Source organism: Nerophis lumbriciformis, linkage group LG26 (genome assembly GCF_033978685.3).
Source record: "Nerophis lumbriciformis linkage group LG26, RoL_Nlum_v2.1, whole genome shotgun sequence".
Taxonomy (NCBI): Eukaryota; Metazoa; Chordata; class Actinopteri; order Syngnathiformes; family Syngnathidae; genus Nerophis; species Nerophis lumbriciformis.
Genome location: NC_084573.2, coordinates 10,858,807 through 10,880,000, shown reverse-complemented (window position 1 = coordinate 10,880,000; position 21,194 = coordinate 10,858,807). Strand labels below are relative to the sequence as shown.

The 21,194-nt window shown below is 40.0% G+C and overlaps 1 protein-coding gene across 2 annotated transcripts in view; it reads right to left on the bottom strand.

The window, feature by feature from the left end:
* cdc42bpab (CDC42 binding protein kinase alpha (DMPK-like) b) overlaps positions 1–21,194 on the bottom strand; it is a 253,034-nt gene that overhangs the window by 43,219 nt on the left and 188,621 nt on the right. For both annotated transcript variants that reach the window (XM_061987401.2, XM_061987402.2), the window contains exons 20-25: positions 13,796–13,901; positions 13,579–13,727; positions 13,404–13,495; positions 8,789–8,865; positions 8,611–8,658; positions 210–248 (exon numbers count right to left, since the gene is read on the bottom strand). In XM_061987401.2, coding sequence (XP_061843385.2) covers positions 210–248; positions 8,611–8,658; positions 8,789–8,865; positions 13,404–13,495; positions 13,579–13,727; positions 13,796–13,901 — 511 coding nt within the window. The remainder of the gene's footprint in view (positions 1–209; positions 249–8,610; positions 8,659–8,788; positions 8,866–13,403; positions 13,496–13,578; positions 13,728–13,795; positions 13,902–21,194) is intronic.

Here is a 21,194-nt window from a genome sequence, read left to right as displayed (position 1 = left end):
TGCCTTTGTGATCCAAATGAAAAAGACAATCAGCAATGGCTATCAAATACTCCTTCATGAAAACGGTCCGATACTGATCGGCACATCCCTAATTCCTAGCATACTATGTCCCATTTACGTGTACAAAACCACAAAGCATGAACCCCAGACAGAAATGGGCTTCACAAGACTGGAAGTGAGTGGTCACGGAGCGCCGTGGTGCTGCTTACACGTCTGCCTTTGCTAGCCGGCCCGGCGGATGGCGAGCGCTTCAGCGGCGGGGAGAGAGGCGCAGCGTGGCAGAGACAAAGAAAGGATGGAATGTCAAAAAAATAAAAAAGATGGTTTTAACAGAGCTGCAAACACATCGACACAGACTGGGGTCGGTTCAAACTAGTCCAGGAGCACTGGGGGTCTACGGACGAATTAGGAGGGAAGGACGCAGTCACAGGAAGGGAACAGCAGGGTGGACTAGAAGACCATGTGGGCCATGTAGGAAGTATTATTGCAGCAAAACTATTTGCAGATGCGTATCTCAATCTGTGCGTCTGTAATCTGATTCACGTGTCTGTGTACTAATTTGTGTTTCTCTCAAACCGTGCATCTGTAATCCCATTCACGCGTCCATGTACTAATTGTGTAAATCTGTGTCTCAATCTGTGTGTGTGCAATCAGAGCCACGTCTCTGTGTTCTAGTGTGTGTGTATCTCAATCTGTGCGTGTATATTCCCATTCACATGTCCGTGTACTAGTTTGTGTGTGTATCTCAATCTGTGCGTGTGTAATCTGATTCACGTGTCCGTGTACTAGTTTGTGTGTGTATCTCAATCTGTGCGTGTGTAATCTGATTCACGTGTCTGTGTACTAGTTTGTGTGTGCGTATCTCAATATGTGTGCCTGTAATCCTATTCACGCATTTGTGTACTAATTTGTGTGTTTGTATCTCAATTTGTGCATGTGCAATCCGATACACGTGTCCATGTACTAATTTGTGTGTGTATCTCAATCTGTGCATCTGTAATCTGATTCAAGTGTCTGTGTACTAAATTGTGTGTGTGTATCTCAATCTGTGCGTGTGTAATCTGATTCACGTGTCTGTGTACTAAATTGTGTGTGTGTATCTCAATCTGTGCGTGAGTAATCCGATTCACATGTTCGTGTACTAATTTGTGTGAGCGTATCTCCATCTGTGCGTGTGTAATCCGCTTCACGTATCCATGTACTAATTTGTGTGTGTGTATCTCAATCTGTGCATCGGTAATCTGATTCATGTGTCTGTGTACTAATTTGTGTGTGTGTATCTCAATCTGTGTATGGTCAATCCGATTCACATGTCCGTGTACTAATTTGTGTGTGTGTATCTCAATCTGTGCGTGTGTAATCTGATTCACGTGTCTGTATACTAAATTGTGTGTGTGTATCTCAATCTGTGCATATGTAATCTGATTCATGTGTCCATGTACTAATTTATGTGTGTGTATCTCAATCTGTGCATCTGTAATCCTATTCACGCGTTTGTGTACTAATTTGTGTGTCTGTATCGCAATCTGTGCATGTGCAATCCGATTCACATGTCCGTGTAATAATTTGTGGTGTGTGTGTGTGTATCTCAATCTGTGCGTGTGTAATCCGATTCACGTGTCCGTGCACTAATTTCTGTGTGTGTATCTCAATCTGTGCGTGAGCAATCCGATTCACATGTTCGTGTACTCATTTGTGTGTGTGTGTATCTCAATCTGTGCGTGTGTAATCCGCTTCACATGTCCGTGCACCAATTTGTGTGTGTGTATCTCAATCTGTGCATCTGTAATCTGATTCACGTGTCTGTGTACTAAATTGTGTGTGTATCTCAATCTGTGCGTGTGTAATCCGATTCACGTGTCCATGTACTAATTTGTGTGTGTGTATCTCAATCTGTGCATGTGTAATCCGATTCACGTGACCATGTACTAATTTGTGTGTGTGTATCTAAATCTGTGCGTGTGTAATCCGATTCACGTGTCCATGTACTAATTTGTGTGTGTGTATCTCAATCTGTGCGTGTGTAATCCGATTCACGTGTCCATGTACTAATTTGTGTGTGTGTATCTCAATCTGTGCATGTGTAATCCGATTCACGTGACCATGTACTAATTTGTGTGTGTGTATCTAAATCTGTGCGTGTGTAATCCGATTCACGTGTCCATGTACTAATTTGTGTGTGTGTATCTCAATCTGTGCGTGTGTAATCCGATTTACGTGACCATGTACTAATTTGTGTGTGTGTATCTCAATCTGTGCGTGTGTAATCCGATTCACGTCACCATGTACTAATTTGTGTGTCTGTATCTCAATCTGTGCATGAGCAATCCGATTCACATGTTCGTGTACTCATTTGTGTGTATCTCAATCTGTGCGTGTGTAATCCGCTTCACGTGTCCGTGCACCAATTTGTGTGTGTCTATCTCAACCTGTGCATATGTACGGTAATCTGATTCACGTGTCTGTGTACTAAATTGTGTGTGTGTATCTCAATCTGTGCGTGTGTAATCCGATTCACGTCACCATGTACTAATTTGTGTGTGTGTATCTCATTCTGTGCATCTGTAATCTGATTCACGTGTCTGTGTACTAAATTGTGTGTGTGTATCTCAATCTGTGCGTGTGTAATCCGATTCACGTCACCATGTACTAATTTGTGTGTGTGTATCTCATTCTGTGCATCTGTAATCTGATTCATGTGTCTGTGTACTAAATTGTGTGTTTGTATCTCAATCTGTGCGTGTGTAATCTGATTCACATGTCTGTATACTAAATTGTGTGTGTGTATCTCAATCTGTGCATATGTAGTCTGATTCACGTGTCTGTGTACTAATTTATGTGTGTGTATCTCAATCTGTGCATGTACAATCCGATTCACATGTTCGTGTACTAATTTGTGTGTGTATCTAAATCTGTGCGTGTGTAATCCGCTTCACGTGTCCGTGCACTAATTTGTGTGTGTGTATATCAATCTGTGCATATGTAATCTGATTCACGTGTCTGTGTACTAAATGTATTTGTGTGTATCTCAATCTGTGCGTGTATAATCCGCTCCACGTGTCCGTGTCCTAATTTGTGTGTGAATCTCAATCTGTGTGCCTGTAATCCTATTCACACGTTTGTGTACTACTTTGTGTGTGTGTATGTATCTCAATCTGTGCGTGATTAATCTGATTCACATGTTTGTGTACTAATTTGTGCGTGTGTATCTCAATCTGTGCATGTGTAATCCGATTCACGTGTCCATGTTTGATTACTCGCCTATTAGGGCAACACTGATGCCACCTGCTCCATCCTCTTATTCTCTGGCAGACCAGGTGCATTAGTGTAAAATCTAATTGTGGTGGTCCAAATGTATTTGTGGCAGGCTGCCACTATTATATGAGTGCATGTGATTAGTCCCCACTAAAGAAGGTCGATCCGTGGCAATGACATTATTTCACTATTATTATTATTATAACAATATTTAAATTATATATTTGATATATCTTTAAGCCAATGTCACAATTTAAAATGCAACGGTTGACATTTTTTGCAGCCCATACATTTAGATTCCCACTGACTCACAGGCTTACATTCTCACACACACACACACACACACACACACACACACACACACACACACACACACACACACACACACACACACACACACACACACACATACACACACACACACACACACACTACATCAGGGGTGTCCAAACTTTTTCCAGCGAGGGCCACATGAAGAAAAAGTGAAGGATGCGGGAGCCACTGTGATACATTTTGTGTACCGTATTTTTCGGACTATAAGTCGCAGTTTTTTTTCATAGTTTTTTTAGCCAATTTAAAATATAAAATGGTACTTGACACATGCTAACTGTGAGCAGGCTAACTTTTTATTTTGCCAATTTTACATCTGAACGGCTCACTTGACACATACTAACTCTTAGCATGCTAACTTTTTAAACCACTTTTGCATTTAAACGCCACAGTCGTATAACTTGGTATTAGACACATGCTTACTTTTTTTTGCCAATTTTACATCCGTTTGCCAATTTTACATCCGAACACCTCAGTCGTATAACATGTTACTTGACACATGCTAACTGTTAGCATGCTAACCTTTAGAGCCAATTTTGCATCAGAAAGCTTCAGAGTCGTATAACTTGGTATTTGACACATGCTTACTTTTTTAGGCAATTTTACATCCGAACACCTCAATCGTATAACCTGTTACTTGACACTTGCTTACTGTTAGCATGCTAACTTTTTTGTTGCCAATTTTACATCTGAACGGATCAGTCGTATAACTTGGTGCTTGACACGTGCTAACTGTTAGCATGCAAACTTTTTTTGGCCTATTTTACATCCAAAGGGCTCAGTCGTATAACTTGGTACTTGACACATGCTAACTGTTAGCAGACTAACTTTTTTTTAAACCAATTTTGCATCCAAACGCCTCAGTCGTAAAACTTGGCATGCTAACTTTTTTAGCCAATTTTACATCTGAACGGCTCAGTCGGGAACTTGGTACTTGACACATGCTAACTGTTAGCATGCAAACTTTTTTTGGCCAATTTTACATCCAAAAGGCTTAGTTGTATAACTTGACACTTGCCAAAGGGCTCAGTCGTATAACTTGATGCTTGACACATGCTAACTGTTAGCAAGCTAACTTTTTTTTAAGCAATTTTGCATCCAAACGCCTCAGTCGTAAAACTTGGCATGCTAACTTTTTTTTAGCCAATTTTACATCTGAACGGCTCAGTCGTATAACTTGGTATTGACACATGCTAACTGTTAGCATGCAAACTTTTTTTGGCCAATTTTACATCCAAAGGGTTCAGTCGTATAACTCGGTGCTTGACACGTGCTAACTGTTAGCATGCAAACTTGTTTTTAACCAATTTTGCATCCAAACTCATCAGTCGTAAAACTTGGTACTTGCCACAATTACTGTTAGCATGCTAACTTTTTTCGCCAATTTTACATCTGAACGGCTCAGTCGTATAACTTGGTATTTGACACGTGCTTACTTTTTTTGGCCAATTTTACATACGAACACCTCAGTCGTATAACCTGTTACTTGACACATGCTAACTGTTAGCATGCAAACTTTTTTTTTAACCAATTTTGCATCCAAACGCCTCAGTCGTAATACTTGGTACTTGCCACAATTACTGTTAGCATGCAAACTTTTTTTGACCAATTTTACATCCAAAGGGCTCAGTCGTGTAAACTTGGTACTTGACACATGCTAACCGTTAGCATGCAAACTTTTTTTTAAAACCAATTTTGCATCCAAACGCCTCAGTCGTAAAACTTGGTACTTGACACGTGCTAACTGTTAGCATGCAAACTTTTTTTTTAAACCAATTTTGCATCCAAACGCCTAAGTCGTAAAACTTGGTACATGCCACAATTACTGTTAGCATGCTAACTTTTTTAGCCAATTTTACATCTGAACGGCTCAGTCGTATAACTTGGTATTTGACACATGCTTACTTTTTTATTGCCAATTTTATATCCGAACACCTCAGTCGTATAACCTGTTACTTGACACATGCTAACTGTTAGCATGCTAACTTTTTTTTTGTGTCAATTTTACATCTGAATGGCTCAGTCGTATAACTTGGTACTTGACACGTGCTAACTGTTAGCATGCAAACTTTTTTTTTTAACCAATTTTGCATCCAAATGCCTCAGTCGTAAAACTTGGTACTTGCCACAATTACTGTTAGCATGCTAACCTTTTTTGACCAATTTTACATCCAAAGGGCTCAGTCGTATAACTTGGTACTTGACACATGCTAACTGTTAGCATGCAAACTTTTTTTGGCCAATTTTACATCCAAAGGGCTCAGTCGTATAACTTGGTACTTGACACATGCTAACTGTTAGCATGCTAACTTTTTTATAAACCAATTTTGCATCCAAACGCCTCAGTCGTAAAACTTGGTACTTGCCACAATTACTGTTAGCATGCTAACCTTTTTTTTAGCCAATTTTGCATCCAAACGCCTCAGTTGTAAAACTTGGTACTTGCCACAATTACTGTTAGCATGCTAACTGTTAGCATGCTAACCTTTCTTGACCAATTTTACATCCAAAGGGCTCAGTTGTATAACTTGGTACTTGACACATGCTAACTGTTAGCATGCAAACTTTTTTTGGCCAATTTTACATCCAAAGGGCTCAGTCGTATAACTTGGTACTTGACACATGCTAACTGTTAGCATGCTAACTTTTTTATAAACCAATTTTGCATCCAAACACCTTAGTCGTAAAACTTGGTACTTGACACGTGCTAACTGTTAGCATGCAAACTTTTTTTTTTAACCAATTTTGCATCCAAACACCTCAGTCGTAAAACTTGGTACTTGCCACAATTACTGTTAGCATGCTAACTGTTAGCAGGCTAACCTTTTTTGACGAATTTTACATCCAAAGGGCTCAGTCGTATAACTTGGTGCTTGATACATGCTAACTGTTAGCATGCAAACTTTTTTTGGCCAATTTTACATCCAAAGGGTTCAGTCGTATAACTTGGTACTTGACATGTGCTAACTGTTAGCATGCAAACTTTTTTTTTAACCAATTTTGCATCCAAACTCATCAGTCGTAAAACTTGGTACTTTCCACAATTACTGTTAGCATGCTAACTTTTTTAGCCAATTTTACATCTGAACGGCTCAGTCGTATTACTTGGTATTTGACACATGCTTACTTTTTTTTGGCCAATTTTACATCCGAACACCTCAGTCGTATAACCTGTTACTTGACACATGCTAACTGTTAGCATGCTAACTTATTTTTTTAACCAATTTTGCGTCCAAACGCCTCAGTCGTAAAACTTGGTACTTGCCACAATTACTGCTAGCATGCTAACTTTTTTTTAGCCAATTTTACATCCGAACGGCTCAGTCGGGAACTTGGTACTTGACACATGCTAACTGTTAGCATGCAAACTTTTTTTTGACCAATTTTACATCCAAAGGGCTCAGTCGTAAAACTTGGTACTTGACGCATGCTAACTGTTAGCATGCTAACTTTTTTTTTAACCAATTTTGCATCCAAACGCCTCAGTCGTAAAACTTGGTACTTGACGCATGCTAACTGTTAGCGTGCTAACTTTTTTTTTTTACCAATTTTGCATCCAAACGCCTCAGTCGTAAAACTTGGTACTTGCCATAATTACTGTTAGCATGCTAACTTTTTTAGCCAATTTTACATCTGAACGGCTCAGTCGTATAACTTGGTACTTGACACATGCTTACTTTTTTATTGCCAATTTTATATCCGAACACCTCAGTCGTATAACCTGTTACTTGACACTTGCTAACTGTTAGCATGCTAGCTTTTTTTTTTAACCAATTTTGCATCCAAACGCCTCACTCGTAAAACTTGGTACTTGCCACAATTACTGTTAGCATGCAAACTTTTTTTGACCAATTTTACATCCAAAGGGCTCAGTCGTGTAACTTGGTACTTGACACATGCTAACCGTTAGCATGCTAAGTTTTTTTTAAAACAATTTTGCATCCAAACGCCTCAGTCGTAAAACTTGGTACTTGACACATGCTAACTGTTAGCATGCTAACTTTTTTTTTTAAAACAATTTTGCATCCAAACGCCTCAGTCGTAAAACTTGGTCTTTGACGCATGCTAACTGTTAGCATGCTAACTTTTTTTTTTTAACCAATTTTGCATCCAAATGCCTAAGTTGTAAAACTTGGTACTTGCCATAATTACTGTTAGCATGCTAACTTTTTTAGCCAATTTTACATCTGAACGGCTCAGTCGTATAACTTGGTACTTGACACATGCTTACTTTTTTTTGGCCAATTTTATATCCGAACACCTCAGTCGTATAACCTGTTACTTGACACATGCTAACTGTTAGCATGCTAACTTTTTGTGTGTGTCAATTTTACATCTGAATGGCTCAGTCGTATAACTTGGTACTTGATACGTGCTAACTGTTAGCATGCAAACTTTTTTTTTTTAACCAATTTTGCATCCAAACGCCTCAGTCGTAAAACTTGGTACTTGCCACAATTACTGTTAGCATGCTAACTGTTAGCATGCTAACCTTTTTTGACCAATTTTACATCCAAAGGGCTCAGTCGTATAACTTGGTACTTGACACATGCTAACTGTTAGCATGCTAACTTTTTTTGGCCAATTTTACATCCAAAGGGCTCAGTCGTATAACTTGGTACTTGACACATGCTAAATGTTAGCATGCTAACTTTGTTTTTAAACCAATTTTGCATCCACACGCCTCAGTCGTAAAACTTGGTACTTTCCACAATTACTGTTAGCATGCTAACTTTTTTTTAGCCAATTTTACATCCGAACGGCTCAGTCGGGAACTTGGTACTTGACGCATTTCAAGAGTCAGCATGCTAACGTTAGCGTTTGAGTTCGGCTTGTACATTTCAGCATTTCACACGCAACTTTGGCCAAAATTGCGTATTCTCGTTTTTTTTGTGTTGTAATGCGGGAGGTTTTTAATTTGTCTTGAGAATGCAAAAAGAAAATGGCCCCCGGGCCGCACTTTGGACACCTCTGCACGACATCACACCGCACACACCAACGTTCCGTCTGACCGAGGAAACTTACGTCTTCCCAAAACTCAATTAAAGAAGATGAAGAGGAGGAATAAGAGTCCTGAGGTAGGACAAAATCAAGCAAAGGTGAAAAGAATAAAAAGATGTTTAAAAAAAGAAGATGGTCCACATGTGAGTATTCTCCGTCTAGAGTTGAATGACGTATGGGAAGATCTCTGGCGAGCACTCACGTCAAACTGGTCCAGCGTAGACGTGGGAGCGTTGAGGAAAGCCAAGAAGGAATTCTGGGAATCCTGGTGCTTGACACCTACCAACAACAAATACACACATGACAACATGAAAAGGTTGACACCATTAGCGTGCACAACGCTGATGATGTACGACACAGATCATACTTTTTTTACTCATAAAAAGCTCTGACAACTCCTCTGCAAATAATCCAGAATCTCTATTATTAGTACCGTAAATCACAGACTATAAACCGCTACTTTTTCCCCACGCTTTGAGCCCTGCGGCTTATAAAACGGCGCGGCTAATTTAAGGATTTTTCTTCACTGACGGCAGGCTATAAAGTAAACACGCTGAGCAGGTGTGTTGTAGTTTGTGCTATGGCGCCTTCTTTTGGACGAGTTCGCTCACTGCCCTTCTGCTTAAGACTTTTTTTTTTTCTTAAACCTACTGGAAGTACAATTGGTACAATCTTCTAGCCCTCCATAGCGTTTCTACTCTTATGGATTCTTCAGTCATCACTCCAAGCAACGTTTGTAAGTTTTACAATATAACTAAAACCATTATTTACTTACTAATGCATCCCATGTGTGATGTCTGTAGGAGCGCCGTTAGCATCAGCTAATATGCTGACAGGTTTACGAGTGTCTGTGTTAGTATTATTAACTTACAATGGCATTCTTTTTGTGTTCTTTCAGTTCCACTAATTCCTCAGTAAATTCACCAAAAACGTCACCGTGGAGTTGTTGTCTGTTTAGCTGATTGGCGAGCTAGCTTGCAAAAAAGTGCAGTTCCCTTTCAATGCTTCAATCACACGCAGGATTCTCACAGGAATGAAGCAAAAATTAATCTAGACACACTGTAAATCAATTAATTTGTAACATTTGACACGCATGCCTGTACATTGGCAGCCCCAGCATCACTTTGTGTACTGTACATGTGTGTGTGTACTGTATAAGTGTGCGTATAATGTACATGTGTGTGTGTACTGTATATGTGTGTGTATAATGTACGTGTGTATGTGTACTGTACGTGTGTGTGTACTGTATATGTGTGTGTGTAATGTAAGTGTGTGTATAATGTACGTGTGTGTGTACTGTACATGTGTGCGTGTACTGTATAAGTGTGTGTATAATGTACGTGTGTGTGTGTACTGTATATGTGTGTATAATGTACGTGTGCGGGTGTACTGTATATGTGTGTGTATAATGTACGTGTGTGTGTGTACTGTACATGTGTGCGTGTACTGTATAAGTGTGTGTATAATGTACGTGTGCGTGTACTGTATATGTGTGTGTATAATGTACGTGTGCGCGTGTACTGTATATGTGTGTGTATAATGTACGTGTGTGTGTGTACTGTATATGTGTGTGTATAATGTACGTGTGTGTACTGTATATGTGTGTGTATAATGTACGTGTGTGCGTGTACTGTATATGCGTGTGTATAATGTACGTGTGTGTACTGTATATGTGTGTGTATAATGTACATGTGTGCGTGTACTGTATATGTGTGTGTATAATGTACGTGTGTGTGTGTACTGTATATGTGTGTGTGTATAATGTACATGTGTGTGTACTGTATATGTGTGTGTATAATGTACATGTGTGTGTGTACTGTATAAGTGTGTGTATAATGTACGTGTGTGTGTGTGTACTGTATGTGTGTGTATAATGTACGTGTGTGCGTGTACTGTATATGTGTGTGTATAATGTACGTGTGTGTGTACTGTATATGTGTGTGTATAATGTATGTGTGTGTGTACTGTATATGTGTCTGTATAATGTACGTGTGTGTGTACTGTGTATGTGTGTGTATAATGTACGTGTGTGTGTGTGTACTGTATATGTGTCTGTATAATGTACGTGTGTGTGTACTGTATATGTGTGTGTATAACATACGTGTGTGTGTGTACTGTATATGTGTGTATAATGTACGTGTGTGTGCGTGTGTGTGTGTGTACTGTATGTACTGAATATGTGTGTAATGAATGTGTGCTTACTGTACGTGTTTGTGTGTGTTCTGTATGTACTGTACGTGTGTGTACTGTATGTGTGTAATGTATATGTGTGTTTACTGTACATGTGTGTGTACTGTACGTTTGTGTGTGTACTGTATATGTGTGTTTACTGTACATGTGTGTGTACTGTACATTTGTGTGTGTAATGTATATGTGTGTAATGTATATATGTGTGTATAATGTACGTGTGTGTACTGTATATGTGTGTGTATAATGTACGTGTGTGTGTACTGTATATGTGTGTGTATAATGTACGTGTGTGTGTGTGTGTGTGTGTGTGTGTGTACTGCATGTGTGTGTACTGAATATGTGTAATGTATGTGTGCTTACTGTACATGTTTGTGTGTGTACTGTATGTGTGTGTGTACTGTATGTGTGTGTACTGTATGTGTGTGTGTACTGTACGTGTGTACTGTATGTGTGTAATGTATGTGTTTACTGTACATGTGTGTGTACTGTACGTTTGTGTGTGTACTGTAAATGTATGTTTACTGTACATGTGTGTGTACTGTATATGTGTGTAATGTATATGTGTGTTTACTGTACATGTGTGTGTACTGTACATTTGTGTGTGTACTGTATATGTGTGTAATGTATGTGTGTTTACTGTACATGTGTGTGTACTGTACGTTTGTGTGTACTGTAAATGTATGTTTACTGTACATATGTGTGTACTGTATATGTGTGTAATGTATGTGTGTTTACTGTAGATGTGTGTGTACTGTACGTTTGTGTGTGGACTGTATATGTGTGTTTACTGTACATGTGTGTGTACTGTACGTTTGTGTGTGTACTGTATATGTGTATAATGTATATGTGTGTGTATAATGTACGTGTGTGTGTACTGTATATGTGTGTGTATAATGTACGTGTGTGTGTACTGTATATGTGTGTGTATAATGTACATGTGTGTGTGTGTACTGTATGTGTGTGTGTGTACTGAATATGTGTGTAATGTGTGTGTGCTTACTGTATGTGTTTGTGTGTGTACTGTATGTGTGTGTATAATGTACGTGTGTGTGTACTGTATATGTGTGTGTATAATGTACGTGTGTGTGTACTGTATATGTGTATGTATAATGTACATGTGTGTGTACTGTATAAGTGTGTGTATAATGTGCGTGTGTGTGTACTGTATATGTGTGTATAATGTACGTGTGTGCGTGTACTGTATATGTGTGTGTATAATGTACGTGTGTGTGTGTACTGTATATGTGTGTGTATAATGTACGTGTGTGTGTGTGTGTGTGTGTACAATGTACGTGAGTGTGTACTGTATATGTGTGTGTATAATGTACGTGTGTGTGTGTACTGTATATGTGTGTGTATAATGTACGTGTGTGTATTGTATGTGTGTGTGTACTGAATATGTGTGTAATGTATGTGTGCTTACTGTACGTGTTTGTGTGTGTACTGTACGTTTGTGTGTGTGTACTGTACGTTTGTGTGTGTACTGTATATGTGTGTTTACTGTACTTGTGTGTGTACTGTATATGTGTGTAATGTATGTGTGTTTACTGTACATGTGTGTGTACTGTATATGTGTGTAATGTATATGTGTGTTTACTGTACGTGTATGTGTGTGTACTGTATGTGTGTGTGTGTACTGTATATGTGTGTAATGTATATGTGTGTTTACTGTACGAGTATGTGTGTACGGTATGTGCGTGTGCACTGTACATGTGTGTGTACTGTATATGTGTGTAATGTATATCTGTGTTTACTGTATGTGTATGTGTGTGTACTGTATGTGTGTGTGTGTACTGTATATGTGTGTAATGTATATGTGTGTTTACTGTACGAGTATGTGTGTACGGTATGTGCGTGTGCACTGTACATGTGTGTGTGTACTGTATATGTGTGTAATGTATGTGTGTGTACTGTACGTATGTGTACTAAATATGTGTACTGTACATGTGTGTACTACAGTATATATGTGTACTGTACATGTGTGTACTCTATATGTGTAGTGTACGTGTGTGTACTATAAATGTGTACTGTATGTGTGTGTACTATATATGTGTACTGTATGTGTGTGTACTATATATGTGTACTGTACATGTATGTACTATATATGTGTACTGTACGTGTGTGTACTATATATGTACGGTACATGTGTGTACTGTACGTGTGTGTACTATATATGTGTACTGTACATGTGTGTACTGTACGTGTGTACTATATATGTGTACTGTACATGTGTGTACTGTACGTGTGTTTACTATATATGTGTACGGTACATGTGTGTACTATATATGTGTACTGTACATGTGTGTACTGTACGTGTGTACTATATATGTGTACTGTACATGTGTGTACTGTACGTGTGTTTACTATATATGTGTACGGTACATGTGTGTACTATATATGTGTACTGTACATGTGTGTACTGTACGTGTGTACTATATATGTGTACTGTACATGTGTGTACTGTACGTGTGTTTACTATATATGTGTACGGTACATGTGTGTACTATATATGTGTACTGTACATGTGTGTACTGTACGTGTGTGTACTGTACATGTGTGTACTGTACATGTGTGTACTGTACGTGTGTGTACTGTACATGTGTGTACTGTACGTGTGTGTACTGCACCTCTGCGCAGCCGCAGCTCCTCAGTCTCCTTCTTCAGCCTGTCGATCTCAGCGAGAAGCTCCTGGTTCCTGCTCTCCACATCCTGCAGTTTGCTGGTGGATGAGAGTCAAGTGTGGAGCCGTGAGAAGACGGCGTATGTGAGCCAGTGTGTGACCTTGGAGAAGAGTCTTCCCACCATTCTGTGGAGATGTTGTTGGCCTTCACTTTGTTCAGCTCGTCCTGAATGCTCTGCTTGGCCCTGATCTCCGCGTCCAGAGCAGACTGCAGCTCCAGGCGGGCCGACATGTCCAACTTGGCAAAGCGACGCATCTTCCAAGGCATGTCCTGCGACAGCAACAAAGTGGTGATGAGCTTGTCCAGTATGGCCAGTATGCCCAGTAGGTTTTTTTCACCGTGGCTTTTGCTCCCAGGCTGCTGTTTCTCAGGCCCTCCAGCTCCTCTGTCATCTTGGTGGCCAAAGCCTGCAGGTATCCTCGAGCATCCTTCTCATCGCTCACCCTAGGAGAAGCACACCAAGACATGAGCGGTGGTGTCCAAAGTGTGGCCACAGGAACATCTGCTGTCCGCACACCCCTTTTTTTTTATGACAGCATGTTCTAAAAAGACATTACATGAACTACAAAGCAAACAGGTGAAATGTAACAAAATGTTGACTCTAATAACACAAAGCTGCCAGACAGGCTGTTTATTTTCTTTAAAAGCCATCATTGCTCAAAAAATAATGTATCAAAATTATTATCTTTATTTTCCATTACTATTTACATTGTAGATTGTCACTGATGTGTGTTTGGGGTTATTGTCTTGTTGGAAGACTCAACTGCGCCCAAGACCCAACCACCGGGCTGATGATTTTAGGTTGTCCTGAAGAATTTGGAGGTAATCCTCCTTTTTCATTATCCCATTTACTCTCTGTAAAGCACCAGTTCCATTGGCAGCAAAACAGGCCCAGAGCATAATACTACCACCACCATGCTTGACGGTAGGCATGGTGTTCCTGGGATTAAAGGCCTCACCTTTTCTTCTCCAAACATATTGCTGGTTATTGTGGCCAAACAGCTCCATTTTTGTTTCATCTGAACACAGAACTTTCCTCCAGAAGGTCTTATCTTTGTCCATGTGATGTCAGATGAAACAAAAATGGAGCTGTTTGGCCACAATACCCAGCAATATGTTTGGAGGCCTTTAATCCCAGGAACACCACGCCTACCGTCAAGCATGTGTTTTTAAAATGTGGATTTCTATTTATTGTTTTAATTGGTTTTACCCTTTGAAATTGTTTTTAATCATATTTATTATTATATTGTTTTTATATTTATTTATTTTTCGGAGTATAAGTCGCACCGACCGAAAATGCATAATAAAGAAGGAAAAAAAAACATATAAGTCGCACTGGAGTATAAGTCGCATTTTTGGGGGAAATGTATTTGATAAAAGCCAACACCAAGAATAGACATTTGAAAGGCAATTTAAAATAAAGAAAGAATAGTGAACTACAGGCTGAATAAGTGTACGTTATATGAGGCATAAATAACCATATAACATATTATGGTAAGAGTCATTCAAATAACTATAACATATAGAACATGCTATACGTTTACCAAACAATCTGTCACTCCTAATCGCTAAATCCCATGAAATCTTATACGTCTAGTCTCTTACGTGAATGAGATAAATAATATTATTTGATATTTTACGGTAATGTGTTAATAATTTCACACATAAGTCGCTCCTGAGTATAAGTCGCACCCCCCGCCAAACTATGAAAAAAACAGACATATAGTCCGAAAAATACGGTATTTATTTTTTGTTTTTATTCAGTCATTGGTGGAGCTAAGCATAATATTTGAATATTGTTTTTAATATTGTTGTGCAGCACTTTGGAAACATTTTTGTTGTTTAAATGTGCTATATAAATAAAGTGGATTGGATTGGATTGAAGCATGGTGGTGGTAGTATTATGCTCTGGGCCTGTTTTGTTGCCAATGGAACTGCTGCTTTACAGAGATTAAATGGGACAATGAAAAAGGAGGATTACCTCCAAATTCTTCAGGACAACCTAAAATCATCAGCCCGGAGGTTGGGTCTTGGGCGCAGTTGGGTGTTCCAACAGGACAATGACCCCAAACACACATCAAAAGTGGTAAAGGAATGGCTAAATCAGGCTAGAATGAAGGTTTTAGAATGGCCTTCCCAAAGTCCTGACTTAAACGTGTGGACAATGCTGAAGAAACAAGTCCATGTCAGAAAAGCAACACATTTAGCTGAACTGCACCAATTTTGTCAAGAGGAGTGGTCAAAAATTCAAGCAGAAGCTTGTGGATGGCTACCAAAAGCGCCTTATTGCAGTGAAACGTTTACTATTAACATTGCTGTATGTATACTTTTGACCCAGCACATTTGCTCACATTTTCAGTAGACCCATAACAAATTCATAAAAGAAGCAAACTTCATGAATGTTTTTTGTGACCAACAAGTATGTGCTCCAATCACTCTATCACAAACAAATAAGAGTTGTAGAAAGTATTGGAAACTCAAGACAGCCATGACATTATGTTCTTTACAAGTGTATGTACACTTTTGACCACAACTGCACACACACACGCACGCACACACACACACACACACACACACACACACACACACACACACACACACACACACACACACACACACACACACACACACACACACACACACACACACACACACACACACACACACACACACCAGGGGTGTGACTCTTTGGGCACCTATAGATCTGATCTGATGACTGCCGTTGTGTCCTTGGGCAAAGACGCTTCACCCTTGCCCCCGGTGCCGCTCACACTGGTGAATGAATGATGGATGGTGGTCAGAGGGGCCGTAGGCGCAAATTGTCAGCCACGCTCCCGTCAGTCTACCCCAGGCAGGCTGTGGCTACAAATGTAGCTTACCACCACCAATTGTGAATGTGGAGTGAATGAATGATGGGGTCTCACTTCTTTGTGAGCACTTTAAGTATCTAGTTGATACAAAATCAAATTCATTATTATTATTATTATTATTATTATGATGATGATTCCTGGGGTGACAATTTGATTCAGAATCGATTCTCTGTTTAAACTGATTCTCACAATTTAAGTTTTGTTATAATACCATATTTTTTGGACTATAAGTCACTCCGGAGTATAAGTTGCATCGGCCGAAAATGCATAATAAAGAAGGAAAAAAACATACCATATTTTCCGCACTATAAGCCGTGCTGGGTTATAAGCCGCACCTTCAATGAATGGCATATTTCAAAACTTTGTCCACCTATAAGCCGCCCCGTGTTATAAGCCGCATCTACACTGCGCTAAAGGGAATGTCAAAAAAACAGTCAGATAGGTCAGTCAAACTTTAATAATATATTACAAACCAGCGTTCTAACAACTCTGTTCACTCCCAAAATGTAATGTGCAAATGTGCAATCACAAAAATAGTAACACTCAAAATAGTGCAGAGCAATAGCAACATCAATAACTCAACGTTGCTCGAATGTTAATGTCACACAACACACAAAATAAACATTTAAAGCTCACTTTCTGAAGTTATTCCTCATCCATAAATTCCTCGAATTCTTCTTCTTCGGTGTCTGAATTAAAAAGTTGGGCGAATACGGCATCCAAAATGGACTCCGTCTCGTCGAAATCATCAGAGTCAGTGTCGCTGTTGTTGTCCAGCAGTTCCGTGAATCCTGCCTTCCGGAAAGCTCGGACCACAGTTGAGACCGATATATCCGCCCAGGCATTTACAATCCACTGGCAGATGTTGGCGTATGTCGTCCAGCGCTGTCTCCCTGTCTTAGTGAATGTGTGTTCGCCTTCAGTCATCCATTGTTCCCACGCCGTTCGCAGTCGTGCTTTGAATGCCCTGTTGACACCAATATCCAGCGGTTGGAGTTCTTTGGTTAATCCACCCGGAATGACGGCAAGTGTTGTATTTGTGTGCTTCACTTGTTTTTTGACACCATCTGTGATGTGGTCGCTAGAGATGCGCGGTTTGCGGACACAACCGCGGAGTCCGCGGATTATCCGCGGGTCGGGCGGTTGAAATAAAAAAAAATTTGATTTTATCCGCGGGTCGGGTCGGGCGGTTGAAATAAAAAAATTTTTTTTTTTAAATAGATTCAGGCGGGTGGCAGTTAAACCAATTCGGAAATATATAAACATAGTTAAATGTTGTTACCCACATACGAAAAACGAGCAGGCACCTGCAGCATGCCACAACAGAAGAAGAAGAAAAAAAGAGATGGCAACGCCGTAAGCAAACGTGGTACGCGACAAACTAAAAAAGGGAATACTAAAGACCAGGGGGAAAAAAGGCCAGAAAAGTTCAGCGTGGACTCGTTTTTATGAGGTTGTAAATCAGGATGATAGTAATGCTGGCTACGTGATTTGCAAGAGCTGCGACGCTGTTTATGTCTACGACAGTCACAAAACCGGGACATCTAACATGGTGCATCACATTTGTGCAAAACCCCGAACCTCCACAAACACCCTGAGCATGAGCAGTTTCGTCCGCCGTGATCCCAGAAGAGTGCCACAGGATGTTAAAACAAGCTGCCTGCAGCAGTTTGAGTGGCGCGAGCGCGCTTGGAGGTGCGCTCAGCGCGGCTCCCAGATGATTGCGCACTGGTGTGCGTCTCGGCCGTGACAGCGTGGCACGCATTGAATGTCTCTGCTGCATTGGATCAGTCTCCTTTCTTTAACAGGCAAAAGCTTTCTAACCTCACTAATGCCTTGCATCGTCTATATTAGATATATAACAACAGGCGGATGGCGAGCGGGTGCGGTTTTGATTAAATGTTAGTTCGGGTGGATGGCGGATGGTTGACGACTTTTGTGATGCGGTTGCGGATGAAATAATTGCCTATCCGCGCATCTCTAGTGGGCGCACATAGAGTCGTAGATCAACTGGGACGGAGCTGCGTGAAAAAAGCCACACGGCCTCTTCGCGTAAACTTCTCTCAACCACTCGCTCATCTTTTCTTCATCCATCCATCCCTTCGAGTTAGCTTTTATGATGTACGCGTGTCTCTTAGTAGGAGCCATTTAGTGGTCTTTACAGAAACACACAAATGAAATGAAACGTAATACCCGCGCGCTTTTTCTTCTACGGGGGCGGGTGCTTACCTTGGCGGTTGCTTACCGTAGAAGAAGAAGCGCTTCCTCTTCTACGGGGAAAAAGGATGGCGGCTGTTTACCGTTGTTGCGAGACCTAAACTTTATGAAAATGAATATTAATATTAATCCATATATAAGGCGCACCGGGTTAAAAGCCGCACGGTCAGCTTTTGAGAAAATTTGTGGTTTTTAGGTGCGGCTTATAGTGCGGAAAATACGGTATATAAGTCGCACTGGAGTATAAGTCGCATTTTTTGGGGAAATGTATTTGATAAAAGCCAACACCAAGAATAGACATTTGAAAGGCAATTTAAAATAAATAAAGAATAGTGAACAACAGGCTGAATAAGTGTACGTTATATGAGGCATAAATAACCAACTGAGAACGTGCCTGGTATGTTAACGTAACATATTATGGTAAGAGTCATTCAAATAACTATAACATATAGAACATGCTATACGTTTACCAAACAATCTGTCACTCCTAATTGCTAAATCCCATGAAATCTTATACGTCGAGTCTCTTACGTGAATGAGCTAAATAATATTATTTGATATTTTACGGTAATGTGTTAATAATTTCACACATAAGTCGCTCCTGAGTATAAGTCGCACCCCCGGCCAAACTATGAAAAAAACTGCGACTTATAGTCCGAATAGTTTAATATTTTGTTTTCCAAAACAGGTTACAGGTCAAAAAACTGCTTTCTGCTTACATTAAGGTAGCCTAAACATGTAAATGATTCTTATTAAAAAAAATTTAAATAAAAACAATTGAATTTAAAAAAAAATCATGGATTGATTTAGAATAAGGATGAAGAAGAATCGTGATTCGAATGGGAATAGATTATGGATGAAAACGTCAACACTGTATGACTGCGTGAGAAGTGTAGGTGTGTCCACTAGGGGGAGACAGTGAGAAGCTATGTGAGCAGGAGGAAGCTATGCAGGTGTGTCCACCAGAGGGAGACAAAGAGAAGCTATGTGAAAAATGTGGCAGAAACTGAGGAGGAAGCCAATAAATACTTGGCAAGACAACAATGGGACAGGATGTAACCTGCCACATGTGGTACTTTAACTTTAAAGGTTCCAGCCTGTTCTGCAGCGTGCTACTACATCTGCAACCTCCTGCCAGCATCATGGAGCAGACTAGTGTGGACGGTTGAGGGTTCGACACCCAGGGGTGAAGTGACTTCTGTCTGAAAAGTTGATGACCTATTGACATATGGTAGGGCCATCGTTGAGCTGCTAAAGCTCAGAGAAGAGGATTCCTGGGATAATAGCACAGATCTATGTAAAAGATCCTGGCTTAGGTCCATCCAGCTCCATGTTGACTCCGTCATGACCCGGAACTCAGGAGGGGGTCCAGCAGGTGTCCTGTGATTCTCTAATGTGGTGTTTTTCCAACATTTTTTGAGCCAAGGCAAATTTTTTCATTGAAAAAATCCAAATCCGGAGGCACACCACCAGCAGAAATCATTAAAAAACTAAACTCGGTTGACAGTAAAAAGTCCTTGTCGCAATTGTTGGGTATGACTTTAAACCGTAACCAAGCATGCATCAATATAGCTCTTGACTCAAAGTACTGTCACCACCTGTCACATCACACCGTGACTTATTTGGAGGTTTTTTTTGCTGTTTTCCTGTGTGTAGTGTTTTACTTCTTGTCTTGCGCTCCAATTTTGGTGACTTTTCCTGTTTTGTTGGTATTTTCCTCTAGCAGTTTCATGTCTTCCTTGAACGCTATCCCCCGCATCTGCTTTGGTTTAGCAATCAAGAATATTTAAGTTGTTGCTATCTTTCTTTGAATGGACATTGTTGATTGTCATGTCATATTCGGATGTTCTTTGTGGACGCCATCTTTGCTCAACAAGCTGTAAGTCTTTGCTGTCGTCCAGCATTCTGTTTTTGTTTACTTTGTAGCCAGTTCAGTTTTAGTTTTGTTCCGTAAACCATACTTGCCAACCCTCCCGGATTTTCCGGAAGACTCCCGAAATTCAGCGCCTCTCCCGAAAACCTCCCGGGACAAATTTTCTCCCGAAAATCTCCCGAAATTCAGGCGGACTCAGGCCCATCTGGACCTGAGTCCGCTTTCCCACAATATAAACAGCCTACCTGCCCAATCACGTTATAACTGTAGATTGATGGAGGGCAAGTTCTTGGTTTCTTATGTGGGTTTATTGTTAAGCAGTTTCATTAAAGTCCTCCCAGCGCCGTAAAGCAGTTCGTCTGCCGTAAACAGCAATGTTGTGACACTCTTAAACAGGACAATACTGCCATCTAGTGCATTTGATGAAAGCACTTTTGTGCGTGCCACACAGCAATGCATCAGAGAGGGTGTTCAGCATGGTTATAAAAATAGTGACAGAGAATAGAACAAGGATGGACAATTCAACCCTTAACTCAACAATGAGTAGATGAGTGTTATGTGTGTGTATATGTGTAAATAAATGAACACTAAAATTCAAGTATTTCTTTTATTTATACATATATATATATATATATATAATAAAATAAATATATATTTATAGCTAGAATTCACTGAAAGTCAAGTATTTCTTGTATATATATATATATATATATATGTATATATGTGTATAACGTTTTTACACTGCCGAGCTCTAGACAGTACTGACACTCAACAACA